Here is an 18,737-nt window from a genome sequence, read left to right as displayed (position 1 = left end):
CACGGGGACAGGACACGCTGAGGACTGGGCCATGCCAGGTGGGCCCCCAGGCGGGCAGGTACGTGGACTGGACCCTGAGTCCGGGGGGTCCTAGGTCCCCCTACTGATCTACAAAATAAAATCTCATTCTGGCAAAACATCAGCCATGACTGTTAACGTCACTGGGGCCCACGTCTTGAAGCTTCCCTGGGAACCGTTCCTGGTTCCATGCTGCCCTGACAGACGGGACAGGACACAGGCGCGCGGTGGTGCCTCTCCTGTGAAAAGTGCACCAGTTTCAAAACCAACGTTTCCCAGCATCTGCTGAGGTGAGGTCCTCAGCCCCCTAAGGCGGGAGAAGGATGGTGCCTGGAGGGCCTCCTGGGGATGGGCCCAGACCGCTCCCGCCCCCTGCCTCCCCCGGCCCTCAGAGCGTGCCCCGCACCCACGGAGCCCCGCCTGGGGATGGGGGCACCGCCCTCCCGGCACAGCCCTCCCCGGGGCAGCGGGGGCCTGGCCTCTGGGGGCTTCCCTGTCACTTGGGAGCCACCGGCACGTCAGGGTCGGGTGGAGATGGACATGGGGACGCGGCAGCTGGCTGACCCCTCGCAGACGCAGCATCCGTCCTGGGTCCCCACCGCAGGACGCTCCAGGGTGTGGCCCGCTGAGCTGGACCCCAGTCAGAGGCCGTGACGGGTGGGTGGTCCTCACTCAGAGAGGCAGCCCTGAGCCACGTCCCCCTCCCATGGCCCGGGACGCAACTGCGGCCCCGCCGGGACGGACTCCTAAGCCCGCACCTGCCCGGCTTCCCACGCAGCCGCTGTCTCACCGTCCCGAGCCCGGTGGGGACGTCTCCCCCAGCGGTCGCACATTTCAGGCTCTAGACCCCAAAACCTCACCGGATCCCTCATGACTGAGATGACGGAGGACAGTTGCTGTTTTGTTACTAGTAACTGGGGTTCACAAATGCCAGGTAAGTGTCAGTCAATAACGCTTACAGTTTATTCACGTGGGTAGCACTTAAAATCCGTTATGCTTTCATGGTTACATTTTCCACACTAAGCATCAAATACCGTCCACTCTTCCCCCTAAGGGCCCTGCACCACCTCCCCACAAGGTCACCCAAAAACCACACGCGTCACGCTCACTCCCGTTGCCCATGCTCGGAGCCGCCCCACACGCCCGGGCCCCTGGGCAAGGGCCGCTGGAGTGTGAAATCCCTGCAGAAGCTTCTCACGGAGCCCTCGGTGCCTAGGGGAGAGCGAGGGGCTGCTGGAGAGGAAGGCCCTGCCGGGGCAGCTGCGGGAAGCTGGAGGACCCCCACGCGAGGGGGGAGCTCTTTGGAGGAGCGGAGCCGAAGCTCCAGTTCTCAGCTCAGCGCGCGTGCTCAGGACCCGATGAGCCCGGACCCACACTGAGAGCCGGAGGTGGCCCGCAGGGCAGAAGCTTGTAGCCTCCCGCCTTCCTGCCAGGAGAACAGCTCCGGGTGCAGGAGGAGATGGGCGAGCTGGGGTGGAACGGACTGCTTGCAGAGGACTGGGATGAAAACCGTCAACGTGAGGGCGACTCCAGCCCTCGAGCGGCCAGGTCACCTGGGGAAGGTCGGCTCCCTGAAGCTGCAGGAGGGGTCGCCCGGGGTCGGGGGTCACCTTCACGCCGCCCTGTGCTTAACTGGAGCCTAGATTCACACACGCAGCGGCAGGAGGAGAGGGCGTGTCAGAGCATGCACACGCACCCCGCGCACGGCCGAGGCGGCGGGACCCCGGGGGGGCGCCGGGCAGCGGGAGGCTGCGGGGGCGCCGGAGGGGACGCGCGGGCGCGGCGGATGGGGCAGGGGCGCGGCGGATGGGGCAGGGGCGGCCGGCGGCTCCGCACCCCGCCCCGGCCCCGCCGTGCGCCCCCGCAGGATTCCTGCGGGGCGCACGCGAGTGCACACAGCTGCTCCGCCGCGGCCCATCTAGAGGGGGCCTTTGGTCGGCTTCTTCTTCTTCGACTCCTCTCTGTGCTTCGGCTTCTTCCTCTTGCCGCCTTCTTTGAATCCTACGGAGACAGGCGTGTGAGACGCTGCAGCGCGTGTCTCTAAACTACCCCCCCACCCCGCACCCCGCTGACGAGACCAACCGCACGGCAAACTCCCGCCTGCTCCGCCTCTGAAGCCCAAGGGAAACATGCGCTGACTCGACACCTGGCGGTGAAAGCCTCTAACACCAGCACCCCGGGTCCCGGAGGCCGAGTGCCCGTCCGCCCGCCCGCCCCGCGACCCAGCCCCAGGCACCCGGAGGGGGACGGGCCCCCCGGGGGCCCCTCGGCAGCCAGAAGCCCAGCGGGTACTGTGTCCAGCGTTCCTGCCTGCCCGAGGCTGGGGAGGAGAACGAGGGCCCGAGCCGCTCGCCTTCTGGGGTTCCACCCGGAGCCAGGCGCCTGGGGCCGCCCCGCACGAACAGCTCAGGGCCTGTGTGCGCGTCCACACGGACGCTGACTGTGGGGGACAAAAGGCCACTGTGAACGTCCTGCCCAGAACCAGACCACAGTCACCGCGGCTCTGTAAGCCGGCACACGTGGGCCCCTGAGCCTGAGAAGGCCAGCAGGTGCGACTCAGAGCGTGACCGCCAGAGCCCCAGTAGGTTCACAGGTCCTGCACCCACTCAGGGATGCTCTTCTCACAGAACCAACACCCGCTGGCCCTCGCACAGGGAGGTGGGGCCTCATCCTCGCCCCGACTCAGCTGCGGGCACAGAACGCCCAGACACAAGCCCCGCCGACACAGACCTCCTCCAGCCGCCCCGTCCCTGTGACCGGGCTGCCCCGTCCACTCGAGGTCAGTGGAGCCCGGACCCACTCCTGCCCACTCGGGCCTCACAGGCCGTGAGACCCTGACCCCGACCCAGGAGGGCCCGCAGCGCCCCCGCCAGGTCTGGGGAGGTAAAGGACCAGTGCTCTCCTCTCTCTCAGGAGCATCTGTTTCATGCTGAATAATTTCTGTTCTCCTTTTTAACAGCTCTACATTCTGGACAGACCTCTGGTGTGTGTGGAATCCATAAATGGACAACACTAATCCTTTCTCCGCGTCTCGCTGTCCGATTTACGGGTCCCGAGAGGCATGCAATGCGCCCTCTGAATAAAGCTGGGTCGGTCACCACACTTCACAGGAGCACCAGCAAGAAGGGACCACCAGGGTGAACAGAGCTGCCCCACGCCCCCCGCGGACCAGCCCGACCCTGAACCACACGACACGGGCCACACCGTCCACCCAGGAGGCCCTCCCGGGGCCCGCAAGTCCACGCCCCGAGGGCTGAGCGCACGCCACGATAAGAACCTGCCCGCCAGCCTCTCGGGCACCTCATCCAGGCAGGGACACCGGACATGCTGTGGGGGCCACGCTCCTCCCCACACGCTCCTAAGAAAACGACCCAAGATGCGGCAACATGGCTGCAGTCACCATGGGACCCTCCCCGCCACAGGGGGGCACGCCCCGCCGGGGGCAGCTTATCTCGGGGATGAGGGTGCCCGGCGGGGGCCATCACTGCACTGCGGGCACTGAGCTGCTGGGGACCTACTCGCCCTGTGACCCCAGCGACCTTTTCCAGCTTCTGGAACCTTCCTTCGGAGCAAGCAGCTGTCATCTCCCAGTAAGAAGCTGAAGAGCTCACTACAGTCACACAGACATCGTATCTTGAACCCTTTGGCAGCTTCACGCTGGCGCGCTGCTGAAGGCCTCAGGGCTCGGTACGGGAGGCGGACGTGAACAGCAAGAGGTGGACTGGCAGTGCCAGCGTATGTCAGGGCCCCCAGCCACCCGAGGCCACCCCGAGACACGGCGGGGAGCAGGACCCGGCAGAGAGGGAGCCCACCGCCTGCTGTGTGTAAGGACGTGCTGGGCTCCTGTCGACACCCTCCCACCTGCAGGCACCTGGGCGGGATTGCAGTCACTTTGCTTCTCCTGCTGAATCCTACTCTCCCGAGACCCCCTGCAGCGGCCACTGGCCTCCCCTCCATGGGCCCGGCCTCCGCTACCCACAGGCAGCACGGGCCTCGCCGTGGCCCCCGGTTCCACCTCCTGACCAGACGTCTAGACAAGCGCCTCGAGGCAGGCCTGGGCCCCAGGCCCTAGACAGGTCCTTCCAACCCGAGGGATCCCTTCCAGCCACACAACCCCTACTCAAGTCCTCTGTGTCCGGGAAGCTGGACTCATGGCCCTGCCCCCCATACGTCCAGCCTGCGTGCCGTCGGGGCCAGGAGGTGGCGATGAACTGGGGAGCACGCCCGCAGGCCCACGCGAGGCACAGCAAGCCTCTTCTGAACTCACCCAGCCCTTCTGTCCGTCTCTATTTTTCACTTGGCCACCCAGGGGAAGGCTGTCCGCCATCCCGGGGGCTCTGCGGACCTGGCTCGGGGCCCAGCACACCCACCATCCGGCAGGCGGACGGGACAAGCCCTGTCCTCAGGGGCAGACCCGGACCTGCTCCACGTGAGGGGGGGGACCAGGGGGGTGCAGGCTCTGAGCTCCCGGCAGCAAGTTCCAGGAGAATAAAGCAGCGGGCCTCTTCCTTTCGGGTCCCCCCCGCCTTGCCCCAGGTGCGCAGTTCACCTCACTGAGACGTCACCCTGACCCCGGGGATGGGGGCCACCTGTCCCCCACCCAGTGGCCTGCTGTGGTCAACCTGGCGACTTCCAGTGCTGAGAGCCAAGAGGGGCGCTTGGAACGGACGAGCCACCCAAACTGTAGATTCCCATCGCCTGGCTCCAGACTCAGCCAGGTCCAGCCTGCACACAGCCGTGTCATCAGACGTGACCCAGAACCTTCTATGGGGACCGCAGTTCACAGACCCACCCAGGCCCCCCAAGATAACGGCGGGTCAAGAAGCTGGAAGAGGGCAGAGACCTCCCCCGGGTGAGGGTGGGCCAGGTCAGCACCCGGCAACCGGCGAGAGGACCCTCGGGGGCAGGGGCCCCAAGGCCCCTCCGTGAGCAGCAGGAGGGCGGGGAGCGGGGCTCAGGCCGCAGACGGAGGGCTCCCGGGGGAAATGCCCGCGGGCTCTGCCGAGACAACACACACATGCGGTGCTGGGAGCCTGGCGCCCGTTTAATGTGGCCGCGCCCGGCCGCCCCCACCCACCCGTCAGGCCAGCACGCAGCAGCACAGGCGGCGTCTCCGTCCTCGGGGGCCCCGCGGCGGCCGGGGGGCGGGGTCCCGGTGCACACCTGCGCAGAAGGCGCCCGGCGCGTCCTCGTCCATCCCCGCGGCGTGGGCCGCCGGCCGGGGCGGGGGCGCGGGCCGCGGCGGCCTCAGCGAGCGGGCGCTGGAGCTGGCGGGCTGGGCGGGCAGCGCGCTCTGGCCTCGTCGCAGGCACTCCTCCGCGAAGGCGTCCTCGTCGGCCACACCTGAAAGCATAGGACGAGACGCGCGTGAGCCGGGCCGGGGGCCGCGAGCTGAGCCTCGAGGAGAGAAAGGGGAATCCAGGCTGGGCCTCGCCGCGCCCCGGGCTCAAGGATCCCGAAAGCCCACCGCCGGCCCCAGGGTGACGGCGGGACCCGTGCTGCGCGGGCATCACCGGCCGTGGGCCCTGCTGGGGCAACTGCCCCCCAGGCCCTGCTGCGATGGAGGCGGCGGACACCCCGCGTCCCCAGCTCAGGCCAGAGCGCCGCCGGAGCTGAGCTGAGGACCCGCGCACACGGTCACCGGTCACACAGACACACGGCCGAGCGCGTGCCTCCGCGCTCTAAAGGCTGGGTTTGTATCAGTCTTTTCGAAAATGGAAGTTCAAAATGTGATGTGAACACCAGGAACAAATCAGAAAACAGTTCACAGCCGTCACAGAGCGACTTCCGGCTTCCTCCTCTGCAGTCCCAGCGCCCAGTCCCGGAGCGGGAAACAGGGCCCCTGGGGGGTGGTGGCACCCCTGTGCTCCCCGGAGCGAGTGCGGAGCCCCGAGCCCCTGCCGGCTGGCGTGCCCTGCGGGGTCGTCCAGGTCCTGGCCCCGCCCCGCCCACCGCAGACCCCCTCCAGTCCTGCTGGCCCCTGGCAAACGTGGAGGACAAGACGACCGAGATGCTCCCGAAATGAAATGTGTAAGGAGAGCCCTGCTCTTTCAGGGTGGGGGGCTGCAATCACAGCTGCTTCTGCCCTGGTAACCGGTCCCCAGGCCCCAGGCTTGGTGCTGGGCAGGGGCGCAGGGCCTCGCCTCCGTCTTCTCCAGACGCCACCTCCTCCCCAAACCCCACACCTGCCCCGGCAGAGGCATCCTCCTCCAGCAGCACAGACGCTCACCAGTGAGGCAGACTGACCCTGGGGGGGGCCCAGACCCGGGGCCTGTGCTTCCTCCAGGGCTCTCGCGGGCAGCCTGGCTCCTGAGTGGACACCGCGCCCTGCTTAGCCTCTGCCCGCCCCGCAGCCTGGCAGGCACCATGGGGTGGGCCTCCGCCAGCCTCACAATCCCCCCCAGGATGCACACTCAGGCCTGACAGCAAGGAGGGGCACCTGGTGGTCAGCACAGGGGCCCTGGCCGCTCTCACAGCAGACGCCCACCCCGAGGGGCGCTGGCTGAGGAAGCAGGCCCAGGCGTGGCCCTCACCCCCTGCCCCCCCATCCGCCCTCCACTGACCCGTCACCCCTGAGGGGTCGCCAGCACCACAGGGACACGGGGTGTGTGCGTGAACAGAGCACCTCAGGGACACGACCGTCTCGGGAGGAAAGCGCCTGAGTGCAGGGGCCTGCGGCGGGGCAGGGCCGGGAGCTCCCGGGGGCCGATCCACCCCGGGGGGCTGGGGGCCGCGGGGTCCAACACACAGACACAGGCATGGGACCCCCAAATACGCGGAGCACTCTGGGGGAGGGGGCCCCAGAGCCACAGCTAATACACCGCCGTGACAGCGACGCGACCTCCAATCCACGCTGGATGCAGCAAGTGGGGGAAGGTGGGCAGCCCGACCCTGCAGCTCAGGGTCACCCCTGAACCCATGCTTGGCTCCTGTCCAGCCGGGAGGAAGCGGCCAGCCAAGCACTCCCGGTGGCTTCGTGGTTTGGCAGGGACACCGCGCCGCCAGGTGGGGCCCGAGCGCCCAGGTGCTGGGCAGGCTCACTATGAGCAGCCGCATGCCCGCGGCAGCCTGGACGTGGGGGGGGCAGGCATCCTGGGGGCCGGCCTGCTGCCAGTACCTGCCTCGGGTCACATTGGACCCTCAGGGCCCGTCAGCTGTCCAGGAAGAGGCGGGGCTCCGCCAGCCCCATTCCGCTCAGGGAAACCCACCTGTGCAACCTCGCGCATCCGTGAGGGCGAGGCTGACCCGCCAGGCGGGGCGCAGGACGCCTGTCTGCTCTGGACGGGCTCCAGGGGCGCCAGCACACAGGCAGGGAGGCCTCCATAGGACCCGCAGACCCTGGAGCTGCACGGGGCCCCCTCCCGGCCCCAGCGCCTCCCCGGTCCTTGGGGCTGCACCTGCCGTCTGTCTGGAGCACGAAGCTGTCGCTGAGACGCCAGGCCTGCTGCTCAGGGCACACAGGGAGCCCCTGTCAGTCGTCAGACGCCAGGCTTCCACTCCACCGCGGGGGGTGAGGGTTTGGTCCCTGCTCAGGGAACTAAGATCCTGTGTGCCCCGTGGCATGTAAATAAAATGAAGAACATTGTAAAACTTGACAGCTGCTCTTATTTTTAAAAAAGCACACAGCATAGAACATACTCCAGAGCTCAGGGTCTGGCGATCCCCCCGAAGACCGGGACCCGGTGTGGGCGAAGGGGGGACCCTCCTGGGTCCCAGCGTCCACTCGGCATCCAGAAGGCCATCTGACCACCGACCAGGGTGCGCACGCACCCTCGGGGCTGGAGCCCAGGGCAGCACGTGCGCCCGCTCACGCAGGGTGGCCCCCCTCCCCGGGCAGTCCTGCCCCCAGGGCACACCCAGCTCGGTGAGGGGCTGTGCTATGCTGACCCAGGCGGCCCTAGCCCAGGGCCGACTCCTGGCACCCTCCCGCCTCCTGCCCGCCGTCATGAAGCCCTCTCCCCCTCGCGAGGACCAGGCCACAGGGTCTCTGAACCAGGGACTGTCCAGGGAGGGCGGAGGGGCCATGGCCTCTGGGAGCCCCTGAGAAGCGCTGGTACCTGCACGGCTGTGCTCCCCACTGTCCCATGGGCCGGCCCCCCACAGCGTCAGGAGCCCCGCGGCCCTGGGTCTGGGGCAGGACGATCAAGTCACCGACCCCACAAGGCTCCCCTAAAACCCCACCTGTGTCACGCGCCAGGAGAGGGTCCTAGGCGGGGGCGGGGGGCTTGCAGAAAGAAACGTGGATACTGAGAACTTCTCCCAGTATTTCCGCTGAGTACTTTCTGCAAGATCCTTGGACGTGTGCTCATCCAAGCGCTCATTATGAACCCACTATTACACGCAGAGTAACACTGGGCATTAACAGGTTTACAAAACGTGAGGCCACCATCCTCTTAGACGCAGAGGACATCATGCAAAGCGCTCGGCTGCAGGAGGCTCAGGCTGAAATCAAGACTGCCGGCCATGTGCTCAGTTGCTCAGTCGCGTCCGACCCTTTGCCGCCCCGCGGACTGCAGCCCGCCAGGCTCCTCTGTCCAGGGGACTCTCCAGGCAAGAACACTGGAGTGGGTTCCCATGCCCTCCTCCAGGGGATCTTCCCAACCCAGGGATCGAACCCGGGTCTCCTGCATTGCAAGTGATTCTTTACCAGCTGATACCAGGGAACAACCTCAGAATATGCAGATGATACCACCCTAGTGGCAGAAAGTGAAGAGGAACTAAAGAGCCTCTTGATGAAACTGAAAGAGGCGAGTCAAAAAGCTGGCTTAAAACTCAACATTCAAAAAACTAAGATCATGGCATCCGGTCCCATCACTTCGTGGCAAATAGATTGGGAAACAGTGGAAACAGTGAGAGACTCTTTTCTTGGTCTCCAAAATCAGTAGAGACAGTGAATGCAGCCATGAAATTAAAAGATGCTGTTCCTTGAAAGAAAAGCTATGACAAACCTAGACAGTGCATTAAACAGCAGAGACATCACTTTGCTGACAAAAGTCCGTATAATCAAAGTATGGTTTTTCCATGCACAGATGTGAGAGTTGAACTATAAAGAAATCTGATAGCCGAAGAATTGATGCTTTTGAACTGTGGTGTTGGAGAAGACTCTTGAGAGTCCCTTGGACTGCAAGGAGATCCAACCAGTCCATCCTAAAGGAAATCAGTTCTGAATATTCATTGGAAGGACCGATGCTGAAGCTGAAACTCCAATACTTTGGCCACCTGATGCGAAGAACTCACTCACTGAAAAGACCCCAAGACTGAAGGCAGGAGAAGAAGGGAGAGACAGAGGATGAGATGGTTGGGTGGCATCATCCGATGGACATGAGTTTGAGCAAACTCCAGAAATGGTAAAGGACAGGGAGGCCTGGTGTGCTGCAGTCCATGGGGTCGCAGAATCGGACACGATTGAACCACCACCATCCTCAAAACTGTGCCCAGCGGCGGGTGACACAGACTGCTGCTAGAACACAGTGCTCCCCACAGGGAGCTCACTGCACACCCTGGGCACTGGCAAGCCGGGCCCCATGAGGGCCCCCAGGCTGTGACCACACCTGGGACCAGGCCTGGGTGAGGCGGACTTGTGGCTCCCATGGCTTCTGAGCAGGAGAAACAAGCATCCAGGGCCAGAAGCATCGGCAGACATGGGCCCAGCTGGCATCTCAGAACCAAGGCCAGCCTCTGTCGGTCTCCACGTGCCGCAGCCAGGCCCAGCTCGGGAGCTGCCCTGATGGCCACGGAACGCGCATGGCAGAAGTCTGCAAGGTTCCCCAGCGATGGGCGTACACGCCCCAAACCCAGGCTCCAAACCGATGCCCCAGACACTCTCCAGCCTCTCCCAGGGCAGCGGCGTCCAGAGCAGAGACGGCTCTGCCCTCAGGGCGGCCGGGGCCGCGGATGCCAGTGCCGCGCCTGGGAGCCAGACGCCCCATCCTGAGGGGGCGCAGGACACTCCTGGCAGAGGCAAGGCCAGCGCTAGAGACAGAGGCGCCGCCCACAGCTAGGGCGGCCCTGCGCACGTCTGCTCTGGGGCTCCCGGTCACACTACCCTGGGGTCACATGCCCACAGCCTCCTTGCACCCCCAGGGCTGCATGTGCCCCCATCGGGGAGGGACAGGATGCATAGGTCTCTGCTGGAAGGCGGAGCAGGTCCGGGGCCAGCCACCCCCCAGGCGCGGCCGCCGTGGGCCCAGCAGCCTCGGCCACGTCCTGCCCCCAACCCCTTTCGCCCCAGCAAGACCCCCCCAGGCGAGGACAGACCCGGCTCCTTCCTGGGAAAGCCCGGGGCAGCAGAGGCACCCCAAGGGGAGAAGCCTCGGCAAGGCCTGGAAGACTGTTCACCCCACCGCACTCAGCCCACGAGGGCCTGGACGGGGGATTCGCGCCTGGAGGCAGATGTGGGGTGTGCCTGCGAGGGTGAGAGCCCGTCATTAAGTCTCGCGATCGCTGTGCTTCGGGTCTCCGAGTCCGTCCTCGGTTTTGGGCTGGAGAGCATGTTTCTCACAGGGGCGACCGGTCCTCGGAGGCCCGGTAGCTCTGGGGAAGCACTTAGGGTCCTGACCTCAGGCGGCAGGAGGGCGGGACACACACACCGGCCGTGGGCAGTGCCAGAGGAGACACACTGCCCGAGACACCCCCCGGCGGCGACGCCTGGGCCACGGCTCCGACCGCAGACGCTGTGCAGAGGCTGACGGAGGCCCTTCCCTAAGGACAGGGTGGCCCCAAACCCAGGCCTGTCCCCACCCCGGAAACGCCTGCAGCCAGGAGTCTTGCACTTTAAGTAACAGCATCGGGCCCTGTGATGCTCAGCTGCTACACCCGGGGCCAGGGCCCCACACAGCCAGCATCCACCACGTCCCCTCCGCACTTCTGACCCTGGCCCCCCTGTGGACAGTTCAACAATGGCCAGGGCTGCTCCTCGCCGAACAGAAACCTCCAGAGAAAGCACACTGTCCGCCAAGGGTCACGGAGCACAGAGTGCCACCACGGAGCTTTGGGTCGCTCTTTAGCACCTGCATCGCACCCCCCCCACCCTCAAACAGAGAAGGCTCCCGCTGCAGGCCCCCCAACACCCTGCAGGGGACAGTCCCCCACCAACCCACCCACCACGGCACCAACATCCTCACATCCACGCACCGCCCCTGTGGTACAGCCTAAAATTCAGGACTTTAAACCAGCAAGTGATGATGGCCACTGCCATCCCACCCCTACACCTAACATCTCACCTGCTGACAACCAACCACTTTTAGGGCTTCTTTCTACAGCTTCTTCCAAGTTTTCCATATGATCCCATCAATTACAAGACATTGCTCGCCTATGAGAATTCACTGGGCGTTTTGTTTCAACAACTTACTACATAAATGCAAAGCACCTCACCCGAAGGAATGTCAGTCACACCAATCCAACCACCCAAAGAGAATCGACTGGTTTTGGCGTCATTTCCGCTAGCCTTTTCCCGTGCAGGAACTGAGCGCTAACACACGGGTTAGCTCAAGCTCCTGTGGGTTACCATCCACGCGTCCTTTTCACTTGGGAAACTACACACACACCAGAAAATATCCTGCCCTGTGGCACCAAGTGAGATAAAATTTCAACACAAACTGCGACCTGCCGGTCCCTGTGCGGAAGCTCAGTGAAGTCAGCGAGGAGCTATGAGGGGAATGTCCTAGCAGCAGCCACACGCTTCGCTTCTTTCCCCCAGATGGAGTCCCAACACAAGCAGGAATCTGGCTGATAACGTGCAAATGAACGCAAACCTCCTTATATTAAAACCAGTCACTTTTTCCAAATATGTACAACCCCCCAGGCCTCAGTGCTGGCTGCGTTTTGCTCTTCTTTGGTAAGGGGGTGAGCGCGGGGTTAATCCCAGGCTTCCTCACAGGAGGAATCCCAGTGACACATACTGGGATTACTCAAACACCCAAAAATGCACCAGTGGCCTGAGAGGATCCCAGTACGCGCCCGCCGGCACACGGGACACTGCCCTGTTCTCACGGGGCTCAGCGCTGACCCACGGTGGGCCCCGGCCCCTGGCCAGGGCCCAGACAGGCGGGGACGGGGAGGGAGTGGTCCCCAGGATGAGACTGAGGACGGGAGACGGAGGAGCGCAGCGGGTCCAGGCCCTCAACCACAGGCAGACCGAGGCGGCCGGCAGCGCAGGAAGGGGGCAGGAGGGACGCGGCTGGGTATGGAGGCCAAGGCCACAGCAAGGGCCTCCTGTTCCAGCCGCCCGAACCCAAGCCCCGCACAGCATCCACGCTGGTGACGCCCCGAGGGGTCGGCCTCCCCACCAGCACTGCCAAGGCGTGACCTTGCCTCCCTCACCCTGCCCTGAGGCAGCCCCACCGCCCCCTTCACCACGCGCCTGTGGAGCTCAGCACAGGGCGTCCATGAGCCGCGGGCTGCTCCAGAGGAGACGGGCCCGCCCTCACACCCCAGGGGTGGACGGCTGGAGGCCCGTGGGACGGCCACCAGCAAGGCAGAGGCCAGCCGCCCTCGCTGGGCACTGGGGCTGCCTGAGGGCCCCCGGCCCACATCCAGGCCTTCGCTCAGCTCTCGAGAAGGAGGCCTTGGGGGGACCTGCGTCTGCCCTCAGGAGCCACTGAGCAGCTCGCCTGCAGAGCCCCCAGCCCGCAGAGCCCCCTCCCCTCGCCTGCAGAGCCCCCAGCCCGCAGAGCCCCCTCCCCTCGCCTGCAGAGCCCCCAGCCCGCAGAGCCCCCTCCCCTCGCCTGCAGAGCCCCCAGCCCGCAGAGCCCCCTCCCCTCGCCTGCAGAGCCCCCAGCCCGCAGAGCCCCCTCCCCTCGCCTGCAGAGCCCCCAGCCCGCAGAGCCCCCTCCCCTCGCCCGCAGAGCCCCCAGCACGCAGAGCCCCCTCCCCTCACCTGCAGAGCCCAGCCCACAGAGCCCTCCCCCGCCCACCCCACTCACAGAGCCCCAGGCCCCCAGGCTGATGCCACCCCCCACAGAGACCACTGGCTGGGGCCTGGGCCACGTGGCTGGAAGAGGCCCCAGGAGAAGCCATCAGGGCCAGACTGGATGGGGGGGACCCCCCCTCTGGTGTGACTGGGCTGGGCCCTCCCTGGCTCGGTCTGCACTCAGGCGGCAGCGCCTGGGCGGTGCGGCAGAAGCGGGGCTCTCCCCACGATGACCGAGGGCCGTCCCCACAGACAGTGACCGACATAAACCATCAGAGAGGACGGACTGATTTCTGCAGGGCCCCACGGTCACAAAATCTGACTTTCCTCAAGACACCATTTAAACCACATAAAAATCTCAGGATGAGTGAGTCTAGTTCCTTAACACTGACATCCGTTAAATACATGTTTTAAAAACCTGTATTACACAGACTAGCAGGTATGTGCCAAGGAACTAGCAGGTATTTCACCAAAACCCCCACCAGCGGGCACCACAGTGATGGTGCAGCCTGGGTAGAAAGAAGACCCGAAGGACAAGATGATGCAAGAGTCCCCAACAGGGGCGCGTCTAAGGAGATTTCAGAGATACTGACGAAACCAGGGAGCAAGCCGGATGACGTCAACACACACCAACGTTCCAAGTAAACCAAAGCCACACACGGACAAATGCAAGTGAAAATACGTGAAGGAAAAATAAAAAGCTTTCAGATGTGCAACATGTACGACATTCACCCAAAGGCCACCCCCAAACACAACACAGCTTTAAGTCAAATGAACATGCGACAACTGAAAAGGGAAATCGCCTTATCAGGGCAAGCGAGCAACACGGTGGGACAGACGCCTGTGAAATCCAAGGACGACTGCAGGACAGGGCGCCGGACGCTCACCCTCCAGCAGGGGCCCTGCGTCATCCCAGAACCACGAGGGAGGCACCCCCTGCTCCTTGTGGGAGGAGACTAACGACTGCCAGCTTCCAACGCACACACTCCCGCACCCGACTATTCACCGCTGTCCGGGCACCGAGCCCAGCAGGACCGCTCCTACAGGACACCGCCCCACGCAGACACCTCGACGGCTACCGAACGAGCAAATGTCCACGCTTCACCAGGCAGCACAAGCCCTGGGGCGGGGGCCGCGATGGGCGCCCACAGCCACCAGCAGACCCTGTCCAGCCACTGGACAGCTGCCCCAACCACACCCGTGGTGCCACAGCTGTTCCAGAAGCGACTGGAACCCACAGCCCGTGTGGCAGGATGCCAGCTTCAGGCCCCGGACTCCACAGGAGCCTTCCCTGACGCTCCTCAAAGACTCGGGCCCCTCACGCAGCCCCCAGAGAAGGGAGGCAGAGACGGGGCTCGGAGGGATCACCTCTCCTCCCGCCCAGCTCTGGGCTCCGCGTCGCCTCCACATGTGGCAGGGCCTTGGGCTGCAGGCTCCGGGGAGGGGAAAGCTCATCAGCATGGGAAGAGAGCAGCAGGTGAGGCCAGCAGGGCCTGCCTGCACTGGCCTGCAAGGGGCACAGCCACGCCATGGGAGGCCCCGTCCCCCTCTCAGGCGACCTCAGGGTGTGCTGTCAACCCCCGGTAGGCGCACCGTCTTCCCAGGAGCTCCAGAAGCATTTTTCAATAGAAGGCAATTCCACCTCATTCCACTTTCAAGTGTAAATGCTCTTGAAGAGGTCAAATCACGTGGGGGTTTTTTTTTGGTGCAAGCAGAAAAGAGTGCTTTTTGAATGCCAGCAAACATTGCAAAGACGGTGGGACCACAGCCCGCCAGGCTCCACTGTCCATGGAACTCCCCTCCAGACAAGAATACCGGTGTGAGTGGCCATTTCCTTCTCCAGGGGATCTTCCCGACCCAGGGATCAAACTCAGTCTCCTGCGGCTCCTGCGTCGGCAGGTGGATTCTTGAGCGCTGAGCCAGCTGGGAAGCCCAGTGCCTGGCTATTGCATATCACTCAGCTCTTGGGTCTCCGCCCCTGCTTGGGTCTCCGCCCCTGCCTCCCGCTGCCGCCCCAGCGCTGACCTCCACCCGACGGTGCAGGCCTGTCCGTCCAGGGGCCACCGACATCTGCACGTGAGAACCGCAGCGCACATGAGAGTCAACCGGGCAGTTGCTGGACTCAGGTCCTAACAGTCTGGCCACTTCTCAAGGTGCTGGTAGTTGACATCCTTTTAAGGAAATTACGACTCCCGATTTTAAGCTGGAAAGTCACTTGGAATTACTGCTTAAAAAAGAGTCACAGCTTCGTGACTTTTTCGACTTCGGAAACACAGTAACATCTGTGTGCGTCCTCTAAACTACCAATATCCCTCAATCACTGGAAAAAACAAACAGGAGAGCCAAAGACTCCGTCTCTCAAGACCGGGCGCGCTCTGGGCGTGGAGGGACAGCTTCCAGGACGTGAGGACGGCCCCAGAAGGGCAAGGGCTGACCACCCTCCACCAAGGCAGGCCGCCTCGCATCCCCAGGAGGTAGCACGGCCTCCGCAGAGCAGCGGGAGAGGGCAGGCCACACTGCATCCGCTCCAGCGCTCCCAGCTCCAAGAGCCTGCAACCCTGGACTCACGCCCCTGCTCGTGAGTCTCCCGTGAGACGCCAGGACGGAGGGAGAGGGCGCCTCTCCAGGGGCAGATGAGCCCTCCGGGGGGAGAGACGGACAACGCGTAATCCACTGCAGGATCCGCTGTGAGACCAAGCCACCGGCATCCATGATGCAGGGTCCAGAGGACCGGAACCTCCCACGCTGGACGCGGTGGTCACGGAGGGTGGGAGGCCTGGGGGACGAGGCGCCCAGCTCACTGTGGGGGCTTCGGAAGTGAGCCCTGCGGGGCCGGGGGGGGGGGGGGCAGGCGCCCTGCAGACCACGCAACAGACCCCTCGGGCGGACCCAGCGCCCGCGCGGAGGCAGAGCAGGAACGGACAGCCCACCCTCGTGGGGTCTGTCCTCCCACGACGGCTGGGATGCACAAGACGACTGTTCTCTGAGTACCGGGTCAGAGCGAAAAGGAAGACGTCCGGCCACAGTTTCCACGCGGTGCGCACCTCGCCCGGTCCAAACCTCAGTCAAGGCTTCGGGGGGCAGCCTGGTGACAGCGGCAGATGGAGCATGAGCAGAGAGCAAGCAGCGGGCCTGCCAGGGCCCAGCGCCCCTGCCCACCGACAGGACGACCATGCACAGTCCCAGCGAGGGGTCCTGCACACCCCTTATCACCATGATGCCGAGATTCCTGCTCACAGAGAAAGAGCTACTGTGACCTCCCTTCCTCTAACCTTGCTAAGTAGCAAGACAGTATGACTAGTCACCAAAAAACAGGGGGGAAAAAAGTCTTACCACATTTTAACTGCTGGTCGCACTCAGTACTAACTCTCCATCTAGCTAAGCCAATTCATTACAACTGCAAGGACTCGCAGATTCAAAGGTGCGAGACAAGGATGGACAGTCACAACGTGACCAGTTCTAGAAGCAGAAGCCTCAGACAGACTTAAAGGATGTAGCCAAGGATGAGAGGAAGAAACCAGTGATTTATGCCAACGCCTTTACACCTGCGTCACTAAACCACCCACTGTGAGAGCAGCAACCACCTCAGAATCACTCAGGCGGAGCAGGATCTGGTGTTTCAAGTAAAAGGCCACTGGTCACATACATGCAGTCCACTCCGACCGGAGCAGACAGCAACAAGTGAGCAAATTCACTCAACCATCCTGGCTCGAAAGCCCCCTGAAACTGTACTGATTGCCTGTCTTGTTTGTGAACTTCCTGATGACTAATCACTGAGAAAACAAGAGCAGAAACAACCGATTACAAAATTACTGCTGGATTCTCTGCTGGACGCTGCTCACGTGAGACAGTCCCTGAAGGGGCTGGATTCTCGGCTGGACGCTGCTCACGTGCGACAGTCCCTGAAGGGGCCAAGAAGAGCTGGTGGGTGACGAGGCAGGCAGGACGGGGCTTCAGCAGATGACGAAGTGAAAACCGACTGGAACAATGCCATCCCACACACAGAACGGTGGCTGAGACCCCGGCAGACCAGAGACACGGGGTACCAGGGCTAGCTGCAGGAAGTCTACAGCTCTCCCCGCAGACCTGCACAACGTGCCCTGCATGGACCATCGGGAGGAAGAAAGGGGAGCCACCAGGGCAGGCGTGAACACCGGGATCATCTGTATCACAAAGAAACCCTGACTGGGCTTCAGAACGCAAACCCGGAAGCTTCGGAGCCCCGAAAAGACAGGAAGGAGGCACCAGCCCTCAGTGAACTACACCCGGCCAGCAGAGGGGCGAAAACGAAGAAGCAGAAACAGCGTGAGCGCGAGAACTACAGCACTGCTGTCCCCTGAGACTGGGCTCCAAGGACTAAATGAAGCCCTCCATCCCGGACGGCAGAGGGCTCCCTGAACGTGGACAGAGCACGGCCACCGGCAGCCTCGGGGGACGGGGGGCTCAATTCCTACTGTGAAGACCCCGGGGCTCCAGGAAGGCTTTTAACCAGTGAGTACAGGGACTAACGAGAGCAGAGCGGTGCCGACAGTGAGAAGCCGCTGCTCGCAGGGCCCCGGGCTCGGGGACGCCGGCGGCGCCGCACACAGCAGCCTGCCTGTGCACAGCCGCTTCCCGGCACAGGGGCCTGAGACTGCAGACACCAGCCTGACCGTGTCCAAGGGCCCCGGGAAGACGAGCTGACCGCGCCGAGCTCGCCACCTGCCTCGCTGACGGGCCTGTCCACGGCCGTGGGGACACCGGCGACTCCCCGGGCGGCGCCCCCAGAACACCATCACCACAGACAGCCCTCTGCGCGCACGCGCTCGGCCGGACGCCACGCCCAGAGACACGCTCTCGGAGACACTGACCGCTGAGGGGTGCACCAGACTCTTCTTCACTAACCTGGTGTCCCGAGGCGGCCTTGAACCTGTTCTACTCAGCAGTCCATCGCACCCATCAAATACCAATGTCAAGTCCCGGGACCCTCTCCCTGAGTGACTGAGGCCAGCCGCGGGCTGATAGCACAGATGCAGCACGCCCCCCGGGGCCGGGCGTGGCCCCGGCGGACTTCACAGCGCGGCCTTCCAGCGTGACTGCCCACATCCGCCTCCTCGCAGGCTCCGTGTGCTAAGACGGAGCTGCACAGCTGCCCTTTCCTTGTCTTCCCAGGTCCAGCTGTCTCCCCATACTTACATTCAAGTATCCAATGCTTCTTTTTAAATAGCTTCTTCTAGCAGTCTCACACTGTTTAGTTTGAAAACAAACTTGAGTAGGGTAGTAAAAAGACCAGCTAGCTCTCATGTAATATTCCCTCTGGCTGGAATTCCAGTTATCAGTGGTCATCATGACAGATCATACTGATCGGAAAACAAAACGGAACACCTTTATGTTTGCCCACGCCGGCATCACTAGGTGACTAACCTAGGCATGTCATCTTTAAATGAGCGGGCATCAAACACAGCCTAGAAAACTGAACATGCTCTGAAGGGTGGGAAGGTGGACAGCTGTTTCCTCCCTCCCTGAAGAAATGTTCAATAAATTGGTAATCGTTATTCCACATCAACAGGGAATTTTCATCCACTCTCCAAATACAACAAAGAACACGTCAATGAGGTCCAGTGTCAGCCTCAGCGTCCAGACGCAGCAGAACGAAGGACTCCAGGAGCCCAGGCACGGAGTCACACACACACAGGAGGACAGGCCCCACTCGGGAAAGAATGCACCGAACACATTTGCATTTATTTTCTTTTTTTTTTAAAAGCAAATGACAAAGACCCAGTTTACCAGCTTAACTTTTTTAAACCTAAGCTTAACATTACATATTTAA

At 63.3% G+C, this 18,737-nt stretch overlaps 1 protein-coding gene across 8 annotated transcripts in view; it reads right to left on the bottom strand.

The window, feature by feature from the left end:
- Positions 1–957: 957 nt before the first annotated feature.
- The window catches only part of DNAJB6 (DnaJ heat shock protein family (Hsp40) member B6), a 54,940-nt gene continuing 37,160 nt past the window's right edge, over positions 958–18,737 (bottom strand). For 5 of the 8 annotated variants that reach the window (XM_081535504.1, XM_081535508.1, XM_081535511.1 and 2 more), the window contains exons 9-10: positions 5,182–5,361; positions 958–2,019 (exon numbers count right to left, since the gene is read on the bottom strand). In XM_081535504.1, the coding sequence (XP_081391630.1) occupies positions 1,937–2,019; positions 5,182–5,361 (263 nt within the window). In that variant the 3' untranslated portion in view covers positions 958–1,936. Of the gene's footprint in view, positions 2,020–5,095; positions 5,362–18,737 lie in introns of all 8 variants that reach the window. The other 3 variants (XM_081535505.1, XM_081535509.1, XM_081535507.1) reach the window with 1 other exon arrangement.

Source organism: Giraffa tippelskirchi, chromosome 10, assembly GCF_054371585.1.
Source record: "Giraffa tippelskirchi isolate mGirTip1 chromosome 10, T2T-mGirTip1v1.2.pri, whole genome shotgun sequence".
Lineage (NCBI taxonomy): Eukaryota > Metazoa > Chordata > Mammalia > Artiodactyla > Giraffidae > Giraffa > Giraffa tippelskirchi.
The sequence above is the reverse complement of the archived record's forward strand: the minus strand, read 5'-3'. Positions and strand labels throughout refer to the sequence as shown.